At 38.0% G+C, this 12,745-nt stretch overlaps 1 protein-coding gene across 3 annotated transcripts in view; it reads right to left on the bottom strand.

Moving 5' to 3' along the window:
* The window catches only part of NEK11 (NIMA related kinase 11), a 77,314-nt gene that overhangs the window by 21,704 nt on the left and 42,865 nt on the right, over window positions 1-12,745 (bottom strand). For all 3 annotated transcript variants that reach the window (XM_071560252.1, XM_071560254.1, XM_071560253.1), the window contains exon 13: window positions 2,561-2,685. In XM_071560252.1, coding sequence (XP_071416353.1) covers window positions 2,561-2,685 — 125 coding nt within the window. The remainder of the gene's footprint in view (window positions 1-2,560; window positions 2,686-12,745) is intronic.

Raw genomic sequence — 12,745 nt, 5'->3', positions numbered from 1 at the left:
TCTGACCCCCATGCTACTGCATGAATATTGGGATTTTTTTTAATCCTTGTTTGAAGTAATGGGGTCACCAGGCAGCACCACCAGATGCAGCATTTTGCACTCTCTGCACAGAAATAACTAGTAAAGCAATCTTGAAACTGGAAAGTTGAGAGGTTTGCAGAAATTAGATAGGTAACCAGCTTACAAGTCCTTACTGTGTTGCAGTGTAATGACTTCTTTGTTAGCACACACCTCCAAAAGCTTAATTTATGAAGGTATTTTTGAAGAAAGGGCATGAGAGTATGAAACCCATCATAGAAACAAAAGTAGGAGTTTTGGTATTAAGTAAATGACTGCAGAAACAAATCTCTGCTATTCTGGTAGGATTTGAAGCTTATTATTAATACTGAGCATGATCCCACCTACCTTTGAGTGGGATTCATCTCACAGAACTGCTGACATCCAGAATGAATATACTCTGTGCATGCTAATAACTATAGATTCCTTTATAGTCACCAAAGAGGGACCTCTCAGCATATCCCATCTAACCTGCATTAGATGATCACTCCCTAAAAACGCTTGCTTACTTCTCCTTACAGTACTGACTTTCTGTTTGGTGAGCTCAGACATGACTGTTCAGATTTGCACAGCTGTGTTCAGTCTGCTTTGACCTTGGACTTATTGCAGAATTTTTCACTTGAGAAAGCAAAAATTGACTGTTTTCGCTTCCCATGAAATGGAAAAGGTAATGGTGTCAATACCCAGAAACACACATCGTATATCTCAGGTACTGGGGTCACCATGAGAAAAGCAGAGAGAATCAGTTTCTTTGACAGAGGAAGTCCTAAAAGGCCAGTGGTGACAGGCCTGCTTCCAGGCAGCCTGTGCAGGCCAGTCCACAGAGGGTGAATGCTCTGGGGGGCTTCACAGAGACAACAGGGGGCCAGTGGGGTGGCTCTTCCAGCCCACCACGTTGGTGCTCGTCCCCACCAAATTTTGAGTCACTGCAACACCAGGAACTGTCACTGCTTCCATCTGAATGCCAACAGCTAATTTATTCTGCACTATTGAGAAACCTGTTTTTATCTTCCACCCTTCATTAATTCTAAGCAGCAGCCTGTCTGTTCAAAAACACTATTGATTGGCACTTACCGATACCATCAATGAAAGTTGAATGAACATTTAAAAGGCATTCTAAAAAAAAAATTTCTTGGAGTCTGATGAAAATGAGCAATAACTTATTTTCAAGAGTATCTTGTGGGAGACTTTCTGGGCAATGGCTTCTTTGCATGTGTACATCTTGTGGGTAAGCACAAACCTGGCAAACTGAAAAAACCCATTGTCTGAGATATCCCACTGTTTTACAACTGACTGATAATTTCTTTAGACCTACTGTGCAAGATGCTCCTGAATTTTAAGGCATCCTGTGTGTTTAATTTGGAAGCTAGGAGGACATGTCTAGATTGAAGGAAGCTGTTTCTGAGTAAACTTCAAGTTTTATTGGTAAAACAATTTCAGGATTCCCTGCTACTGTGATTAAAGTTCTGATTTCTCACACACTTTATTTGTTCTTTAAAAACTACGTCTAAAGTTAGCTATTAGTTCAAAATCTGCAAAAAGTACAAGTTACTCATAATTTCATGAGGAGTATTAGTATATTTGGCTGCTTCCCTGAAATGCAGAAGACATCACACTGTTCTCTGAAGTTTGCAATGAACACAGACTGAAGTAGGTGTTCCCACACAGACCCAGACAGCACCATTCCGAGGCACTGCAGGCAATGATTTAAGCTGGGGGCCCATGGGAGAAATAAATTGTTGCTAAATGCCGTAGGAAGATCCATTTTCAGAACTGCCTCAGGCATTTAAGTTTATTGATTTCACTGAGACTTGATCACTGGAGACAAGATTCATCTCAGCTCATTCTGGTCAGATCTAAATTAGGTGCCTTTTCCAATAATCTTCAACCTTCACACTGCAATCCCTGACTTGCTTGTGGCAACCCCAGCTGTTAAGCTACTTCAAGCCTTTCAACACTAAGTTTTCTCTTCACTGACACTTTCTGTGAGTCTTGGGAAGGTCTACAGATTTTCTGATCAAGCCTTGCAGCTATTTAGGTTCATAGTTCATCACACTGTCCTAGAAAATGTATCTAATACAAGCAGGAAGAAGTGCCAACTAGAGGAACCCAGGAATTAGAGCTGGAACTCAGATCCTGTGCATAAGGATCCTGTGCTGAAGTATACTAACAGCTTTAATTTAGTTTAAACCATAGTTAACATGTGAGAGTGATGCCTTAGGCACCCTGAGTGTTTTAGAGTCCCAAGGAGTTTTCTGACAATGATGTATCTGAAGACATTAATGGGAGTGTTAACTCTGATGCTGAAGGAATGTAAGATTTTTTCTCATCAATGTCTCAGAAGAACTACTCATGCATACACTTATAATTAATTAATGGTATTGATATACACAGACATTCCTAACTAAAAGAATGTCAGTAGGACAAATTCTTGGAAGGAACTCAATTTTTTCATGGAAAATGAGCATCAAGTGTATACTATTTTCTCAAAGGTCACATATACCTGGTGATTTGACTTAGAGACAGTCTGCGATGCTTCTGTATCTTCTTCCTCTTCACCGTCTTCTGAACAGGATTCAAACTCATCTTTGTAATATTCCTCTGCAATTTCTGGGTCTTCAGGGATCTCTGATGGCAATTATGAGTTTATAGCATATGTAAAGAAAAAATGTACAATCTTAGAAAGATACAACAAAATTTATAGCATCAATGGTGTGTCAATAGCAATGCATTCTGTAATTGAAATCAAAGGATAGGTTCCCAGAATAAATGTTTGCCTTTGATGATGTGATAAGCAGTGTTAGAGCTGTCTCTGGCAAAAGGTCAGATCCTCACCATATGTAAATTAATGGCCTTGAAGGATCCATATGGATACTGCACTGAAATTACTGAATCATAAAATAATTCAGGCTGGAAAGGACCTCATGGAATCATCTAATAAAAGCAGAGCCAGAACTGAACTGAATCCAGCTTTCGTGAGCTGAAATTAGGCCTCAGTTGCATTTTCTCTACACACATAACCTGTGGTGAATACAACTGCTAAGCTAAAATGGAAAATAATATTTACCAGATGCATGTTTAAAATATGAGAAATTAAATCTATATGCTTTCCTAAATTTTCATGACACAGAACAATAATAAAAGTAAAGAAACCAGGTTAAAGTCAAGCTGTGCATACCTGGTGTCATCCTCTCCCAACTTTTTACTATCACAAGTTTTAGTAATAGCAGTGAGTGCAATATTAATACAGCCATTGAGCCCATGAGGTACAATAATTGTTATTAAACTCCAACATATTCATCACAGCATGGGACAGTCCAGTCACTCTGAGTGAAATCCTTTAGCATCCCAGACTCTGTAAAGAAGTTAGTGAAACAGCCCAAGGTCTGATTGCATCTGTTTTGGGGAGAGATTATTATAAGAAATGATAGTTGAAGATAAAAAATGCTCAGTGTTCAGCTACCATAAATCACCATTGTCCTGACTTTAGCTAATGCTGACTTCCACCTCTCTCCTCAATTAAATCCGCCCCTTTGAAGAAATATGAACTATCTTAAATTGTACTGCATTGAAAGAAATTAAATTGTAACAATATGACATAAAAATGATTAACAGAGTTTTTTAATTGCTTCACATAGATAAAAACCCAAAAGGATTCAAACAGGGGGATACAATTAAAATCTATTAAAAGACTTCTGAGCTTGGGCAAGAGGAATAAATCTAATCTTTAAGGCATGAGAAAGAGAACTCAGGTAAAAAGTGAAGCTGCATCAAACCTGCAGCATTAGGTGGCCAATCTCTCCTATTGAGATATGAGCTCTACTATCCACTGTCTGCAAAGTAGTTTAAAAAATACTTCCTTTCTTTATAAACCTGATTTAACTTCAAAATGTTGACACATTTTCAGTCCTGTTTCTGTGTTTTAAGGTATTTATGGAAGGTGCACAACAAAACCATGTTCCACTGTCACCGTTTCTAACCCTAATCCTTCCTGTTTCTACTTTTTACTTTCTTAGTTTGTAAAAAAACCCCAAAACAACTAATCAAGCTTCCAGGAGAAGAAACTCCTCAAACAAAAAACTTTTTCCTACACAAGAGAGCATTTATTTTTATGTTTAATTGTTTGAGTTCTACAAAGTGCCATTTGACATTAAAGCCTAGCACTTTATTAAAGAAGAACCCTTAAATATCATTCCTTTCTACACAGAAAGAAAACTACAAAATTAAGGTACATCTCTTTTTTTCATGTGTGGTGAACATTAATTTTTCTTTCTTGTAGAAAGGCTGTGATTCCTGCTATTAGTATAATTTTATTAGGTTCATCTGCCTCCTGTCTGTGTGTGTATGTGCAGTGAAATACACACAAAACAGCCCATTTATCATGTCACAATACAAACACTGCACCACATTAGTTAGTGTTTTCTGAGTCATCTTCTCCCACGTTCTGCATTTGTTTACTGCTGTAAAAGGTGCAATCCTCTCCTTTCCCACCAAAGTATCAAAACCAGTCTCTTCACTCATAATTGTAACTTCAGAGTGTCTACTGTAAATGCTACACTTTGTGAGCAGCCCATGACCATACAGAACTTCTGGTGCCTCTGAACTGTGCAGAGAGGCTGCCACTGGCTCTGTCCCACTGCCATGCCAGCTTTTGTATCCTTGCCTGAGTCATTCACTTCACCATTTGGAAATTGGTTTGCCAGCTATTCATGGATGGTCAGTTAGCCTGAGCTTAGCAAAACAATTTGAAATGCTAGTTCAGGTACTAGAGATGTTCCAGAGTACACAAATTTATCAGTCCTGATTCAGAAACTATTCCAAGTGACATTTCTGAAGAAAACAGCACATCCAGTGGATGGGAACTTGGGATGTAGCTAAGACAAGTTGTTAAAACTTCTTGATTTTATGACTAGTACCTCTAAAGAATGAGTCTTCAAAACTTCTACACATTCTTTTAGTTTATCTGGTTTCATATAACAATTTCTAGAGTCCTACCAAGAAAAGCTGACTCACAGACCTCCATGTGCTACAGATGCACAAGACACATCACTGGTTCTCTGCAGAATTAATCTGAGTACAGAACAGGTTATTTAGCTGAGATTCAGGATGAGATGGATTTCAAGAACAGGCTCTTTCTATACAGGAACACGATGCTAATTAGTGGAATGAAGGGTAAAAACCCATTTTCTAAAAAAATCATGAAAGCACGGTTACTTCCCAAGAAGACAAGCTAAACTGAAAATAAAGGAATGTGATACTTGTAATATTTTGCTTAAATCCACCAAGAGCTTGTTTCAGGTAGCATGGTAACTTGGCAACAACAATTTTCTCCAAAGAGATGAAAATACCTTGATAAATATCTTTAATTTGCCTTGAAGTCATAGTTATAATTGATGCATTGATGTAGCATTCCCACATTTCAGAGCATGCAGAAGACAATAAGGCCGCTTTTATTAAAAAAAAAAAAGAGAGAGAGAGAGAGAGAGAAAGAAAAGAAAGAAAACAGAATGGTATAACGTGTAAATTTTCACCACTTGTGTTCATAGTAACAGAGTCACTCTCGTGTCTTAAGGCCTATTGTACTTTTTTGATCCAAAGGCTTCATTGCATCTCTGGAAAAGGCAGATTTTCTCAGCTGCCACATTCCCACCATAACTAATCCATAAAACTGCCATTGGGGCTGGACTGGGAGTCTTACAAGATGTTTTTTGGCACTATCCCGTTCCCAGATACTGTTTGCAAGGAAATGCCTGTTGTGCCTTTAGTTACCTTGAGTGTAAAGTGCAGTGTAAAGTTGTATTGCTCTGTAGGTAGGGCAGCTTGGAATAAAGGACTGGCATCTTGGTAAAGAAGAACTATAATGCTGAAATTATCTTAAAGTATCTGCTACAGAATCTAGTATGTGGTATTTTTTGACATATAAAATCTCAGTGCGTTCACTTCTGATTGCTTCTTAAATTCAGTGTTTTGTAAATTTTTTTAACATAATTCTTTGGAAGGAGTCAGGGATGTTCCTGGGTAGGTTTTAAAAAGACTTGGCCAGTGTGATTTAAACTGTAGTCATTGACCAAGGTGAATTTTGAGGTAGGTTCTATTTTTCAATGCAAAACTAAATCAGTATGAAAAACAGATTAGAAAAATCTCAGAGCTATATAGTAACAGAATTTGCTCTCCCCACACTTTGAAAGCATTTGGGGTTTTTTACATAACTGCTCTGTAAAGTCTTCGTTCCACAACCTTCTCTCTGTGAAGCTGTAAGAGCAAGACTTCCTGTAGGAAGTAAGCTATGAATTTTTGGGAAGCTATGAGGAGGCTTAAATAGCTAGGGCATGTTGAACAGTAGACAGACTTGGAAAAGGTTTCCTGAGGTTATGAGTAGAGTTCAACTCCTGCATGCCCTCAAATAAGCTGAAATGTATGAGCAAAAACTTGAAAATAATGAGCAATGCACAGAAACCTCTCCATGCAGTTTGCTAAATTACTGTAAACACTAGACTCAAAAATGCCATAAAATTCCCAAGAATATACCTTTAATTCTATGGTTGTCCTCATGTAAGAAGATACTAAATGGGGAGCTCAAACCAAAGCAAGAAATCAGCTCTCCAAAGGCATTATTTCTAGTGAAGAACCTCTTAAACAAGAAGAATAATGTTTCAATGTAAAAAACCCCATTGATTAATTTACCACTTTCTGGCTAAAACTTGCAAACTTCATTAAATCGTGCTTTTGCTAGAATAGATCAGATTTACCATTGCTTGCTTTAATTGAATCTGGGACAAGTTGGGCTCAGTGTGAGACCGAGTCCCGCAAGCACAGACAGACGAGGAGGTCGGAGGAGCACACGGCGCCCTCAGACCCTGCACAGTCTCAGGAGTTTGTCACCCCGAGTTCCAAGGCCAAGTGCAGGACTGGTACTGCAAATGCCAGAAGGAAACAAGCAAGTTTCCCTCCACAAGCATCCCACACTGCAGCATCTCAGCGAGCTGCAAGTCAGGGAATGTGCCTTACGGTCCTGGGATGGGGTAACCACATCCAGGAGACCAAGGGGAACCCACAGCAGAAGTCACTGCAACACCATCTTCTTAATTGAGACAAGGCTTCCTGGTTACAAAGGATACTACAACAAGAATAACGCAGAAAGGTGCCACTTATTGTGTACTACTCTGGCTTATTTTGACTGGCCAGACTGAAAAGCAACACAAGACTTCCCTAAAAGCATTTGAGCAGCGTGACCACCTGAATGATCATGCTTTGGAGTGGTACTCAGGAGCCCAATCAGCATTCATAAGTGTGTTTTACAGGCACTAAACCAAATGTGCATGTGCATAGATGTTAACAAGATGTGCTCAGAAATATGACAGGCCTTTAACCTTCCAAGACTTGCAAAACTGCCTTGAAAATCCTTCAAATAAACTTGTAAGAATAACAGACTAGGAAACACCCAGAGTATTTTATAATGAGGGAATATTTCCAATTTGAGAGCCAGGTGAACTCTGCCCACTTGAAATTCAAAACATTATATCCATAACATACAATTAGCAATGGAAATATAGAAATAATGTATGCAATTATTGTAACATATTCAGCTATTTTGGAACCATAGTGAAATCAGGGGTTTGCCAGGTGTAATGCAACATACTAAGTGAAGGAATTTAACATGTTATAATCTTTGCAGTACACAGACACAGAAAGTAATATAATATAGATCAGAAAGATCATATAATATGTCCCTTTAGTGACATGTCTTTCACTTTTTACATTACTTTTCTGAATAAAGAATTTAAATATCATAAGTATTTAACTTAAGCTATTTTTGTCTTTTGATTTGACACAAACATATCTATTAAGAGCAATGTAGTAGTTTATGCAGAGTTGGAATCTGAGAGAAATGGACCTGAGCACAGGTGAAGGTCCAGCTAGCAATGTACTGGCAATCCCAAAATGCAAGGTACAGTATGTTATTAGTGGCCCTTATGTCCAGCATTGTTTTGATTTGTTTTTTTCATTCCAGGCAATGAAGTGGTGCAGCGACTACAAGCCCTTAGAAATATGGATCCATTTGTGTAAATAATTGCTTGTATACCTTGTAAAAAATAAAACTCTTCCCCACTCTTGTTTACCATGTCTGATCAGCTGTGAAATGGATAGGAATATAAAACAGCACTTGCAGCCACGAATGCCAGTGCAGGGCTCTGACTTTTCATGCCTGTTCAACTGTAGCTGGTTGTGTTTAACACTCCTTATGGCTCCTGTTAAAGGTCTGGGGTTTGGTCATGGAGATAGCTTTGTGCTCAGCATCTCCCAACTGTAAAAACTGATCCAAATCAGAAGCATCAACAATGATGGTAAGGAAATGGTAGTTTTTGTTGCATCTGTAATTGTGCAGAACTATCTGGAAGCACTTTTAGATACAGTTTATGATTCTGTAGCCAATTTCAAGGCAAGTTCTACTGTAGAAATTGAATCAGAAACCCTGAACATTCAGCTATTACTGTTGTATAACGGGATTATGCCTTGCTCTTCATGCTATTTTCCTTTGCAAAGACTGAGCTTCTCCACCTAGAGGATTTTCTACGTAGTAAACTAAGAAATTTCAGATATTCCACACTCTTTTCCCACTTGGATAAGTACAATGCACGTTCTGCCACAGATTACTCTGGATCTTTTATGATAAACCTCTGTAACTAGTTTTTCCTAATTTGTTAAATACCTCTGCAAACTTAGAGCCATCAAAAGGAAACAAGTTGTACACAGGATTGAGAGGAATTATGTTGTAAAATCTCATTTCATTAGAAGACACTGCAACCAAAATGGAAGGACCTGCCCTCAAATAACTAATGTGATGTAGTGATTGATCTGCAATTTTCAACCCTCCCTGGCCCAGTGTAGCTGCACACACAGAAAAGCCATAGAGGTCTATCAGTGGAAAATCTGGGGAAAGGATGGCCATGAGCATCCTAAACTCCCAATATCCAGTTCTCTGGAAAGATGAGTGTCTGCTCTTCTGGTTACTCTTTTATAACCAGAAAAGTAGACTACAACTTCACTAAAATAAATTAGTAGAAGATTAACTATATTGCTATATTAGGAAGTAATGCATTACTTTCATGATGGTTCTAGTGACTTTTTAGAAGGAGGCCACATCATTAAACATTAAAAATCAAAAGAACCTGCCTGCTGAACCTTGTTCTAGCTGGCATAGGAAGGCACTAACCATATTCATCCATAACATCAAGGCTGGGTGTAGCTCACTGACAATTTTAGTCTTTTGTTGATAATTTTTGCTCATGTTTTAGAAAATAAATTATTTTGTTCCAGCTGCACTCACTGTCATTCATGGAAATGAGCAGTTAAATATGCAGAATTCTTTTTCACAGGGTTTTTTAACTTCTTTTAGATGAACTGATTCTGGTTGTCAGCACTACAATATAATTTGCCTCACCTGTATTTTCACAAAACCACCACTGAAAGATAAGTGGATGCACTGAAAATGCAGCAATCTCCAGAAAAATGTACATTGGCATATTTACCCTAGTCCAAACGGAGGGAGTTTCTAGAACAATGAGTCAAGAAATGGGGTGGGGGGTGTGATGTTAAGCAATTCATTGCAAGGTGGCTTTTCTTTCTGATGTTGATAAGAGAGGATGAATTACTTATTTCATAGGTAAGTATCATCAGGAAGAGAAAATACAGGTATATGTTCATCCTGACACATTTTGCACTGCCCATCCCTGCGTCATTGCCATGACTTGCAAAATATACTTTTTAATATGCAGAAAGAATTAGTCAATAAAATGAGCTGGAGAAATGAAGCAGAAGACAAAAAATCCAAATTGAAACACAAAGGGAAATCTATTAATCTTTATCTATTCCATTTTACACTGCTCCTTAAAAACAAATGAAGTGTAGAGGTGTATTTTCAACATATGACTATTTGTATTTAACACTGACAGTTGCTCAGCATTTCTGTGGACAATCTCAATACAAATCTTATTTCAGCTCTTTTGTCTCTTGCTTGTACTTGGAGAAAATAGAGGTGGAAGTGACATGAAAGTATCTACATTAAACTAAAATTACTCACAGCAGTGCAATATATCCTTAACTGCTCTGTCCACACGAGTGTTAAATTATTTGTACGATGACAATTACTTAAATTCCTGGACACATGAGATGGAGACATCTACATTCTTCAATGAATATTAAACACAACTACAAAATATTTTTCCATAAATATCTCATGATCAAAATAAAATTTAAGTTTTGTTTTCAATTAACCAATCTAACAAATTAAATGCCAATTAAAGCTATTACATAACATAGTTACAAATGAGTAAAGCAATTCTTATTGGTTTATAATTACAAAGGTTTACAATTCCAAGGACTGTTTTAGTGGCCAAAGTAGCCGAAAAAAAACAGTAAGAGTATATACTGTGCCAGTGGTTCAGCCAATATACTTCGTTTATTTACTTAATATGATTAATAGGAATTATAGAAGTAATTTTTTCTAACTTTTGCTTCACTGCTTCATTGTCTGTCTTTTACACAGAAAGTAAGTATTTTTTTACTCTAGATTGTATGATTAAAGATGCAAAACTGTTAAGAAACTTATTCTAGGAACTTAAGAGAAATATAAAATTTAGTGCATTTTTACACCTTCACTATTGCAAGGAATGTTACCTACCCATCTGCCAAGGCTCTCTGAAGGTCTGCAGTGTGGAGAAAAGTAATAGCCAAACCAAGAGAAACCTTTGCTCTCATATGTGTGCAAAATGCAGCTCGACCAAGGAACAGGAGAGACAAAACCCCAGAACCAGGATAATGTAAGAACAAACACTGGTGACCCTGACAACTGGAATAATGGAAAATAAGAAAATTTAAAGAACAGAGTTGTGAGTTTAAAACTTCAAGCATTAAAACCAAAACAATCTATTGTCAATTGGGAGGTAAGAGCTGTAAATCATATTAAGAAAGGAATAAGGAAGAAAGGTCTAGGTATGCTAAAAGTCAGTGCTTGAAGGTATGAATAATACAAAGGTGTTACAGAGAGGTTTATAGACAACTATATTATTGCTGACTCTAAAAACATGAGGAGAATAAGCAAAGAAGAGAAGTTTTTAATGTGCAAGGCAGTAAGACAATGCAACTAAAAATGTTGGCATGAAGCAGCCAGAAGTAATTCTAAACCAGAAATAAGAAGGTTCATACACACTGCAGGCTTTTGGCCTAGGAACAGCCTTCTATGCAGAGAAGCATGGGGAGCTTTCCAGAGTACACAAAGCAGGTCAGATTCCTTAGAAAAGGAACAGTGTGAGTAGATGCATCTGGCAGTCACAGTCTGGGCCTGGTGGGCAAATAGAACCTTGTACTTTACTCCATGGAGGAGAAGCAAATGGTGAGAAAGTGGTGGGATTGAGGGACTTTTTCTCTCTAGCAGAGCACCAACAGAAGCCAAGATAATGCCTCTGTAATATGGGTATTTAATGCACAGCTTCATCTCTTGGCTTATTAGAACAAAAATAGCATGACTTGCTATTCACATAATTTTTCACTGCTGCCCACTCCCAGGTTAGAACTGGAACCCATTCTTCTTAAGTACCACAAGCACAGAAGAATTTCAAAATGATTTCTGCCTGCTGAAGTTCATGTTTCTTTGATCTCCTCTTCCTGCCCAAGTTGTTTATTTTCTGCTGAGGCACGAAGGATGCTGCAGAACATGTGCCTGAAATCTCAGAAGTGAACAGGCAGAAAGGCAACAGCTGCCCAAGGTGCACAAGCCATTGGAAGCTTGTGTGGCTTTGCAAGTGATAGCTGAGCAACCCCATTTAAAAATTGTGCTCTCAACCAGTCCCACAGGACTCAGCAGCATTTCTATTCATCTTTGAGGAAGAATAAATCTGCATAATAATGCTGGATGGCATAGTAAGAAACACGGTGCTGGAAAACTAACATTTTTTTGTTAAAAAACCAGTATTTACATTGCCTGAAGCATTTCCCTGTAACAGCAAGAATCAGATAATTTCTTTAAATTTCTCAAGAACTTCCACCACTCTTGTTGAAGCTTTTCTGTAGTAGACTGAGTTCTTCTCCACATCAAAAGCACTCACATCTTTCATGTTCCAGAAAACAAACATGCTTCAAGGCCAACAAATCGGTCAGCTATGGGTGACTTCAAAAAACTCTTTTAAATGGTCTCTCCAGTGCACAATGCTGCTACTTAGGATAAAAACTGTTCAGAATATCATTGCTGATTACATAAAGCATGGAAAGAAGCCTAAACTACACAGGGACGTTTACAGCAGTGGAATGCTTTTGACATTGCTGACACTTGCCCCCCGTGAAATCCACAGCCCCAAACTATCATAGTGATTGCTGTTTATCTAACTACACTGCCTTGTTTTTCCCAACCTTCAGTTAAGTGTAACTACCACTGCTAAAACTGGATCAAGATGCCACAGTTTTTAAAACTACTAACTAAATGTAATCCTTGAGCTTTGTATTTGACACCTTCCACAACGACATACAACTGTGATTCATCATGTTTTAGATAATTTTCAGTGAAAGAGGAGTGCAAGGTGGTTTATTCCCTATGCCTTTCCCTAATTCTTTAAGAGCCTGGGCTTTCAGTACTCCAGATCCTGATCTTCTCTTCTGCTCATATAGCAAATTTTTTAAGGATTGCAGGTTATGG

This window comes from Pithys albifrons, chromosome 7 (genome assembly GCF_047495875.1).
Source record: "Pithys albifrons albifrons isolate INPA30051 chromosome 7, PitAlb_v1, whole genome shotgun sequence".
Taxonomy (NCBI): Eukaryota; Metazoa; Chordata; class Aves; order Passeriformes; family Thamnophilidae; genus Pithys; species Pithys albifrons.
This window is presented reverse-complemented; position numbering and strand designations above follow the sequence as displayed.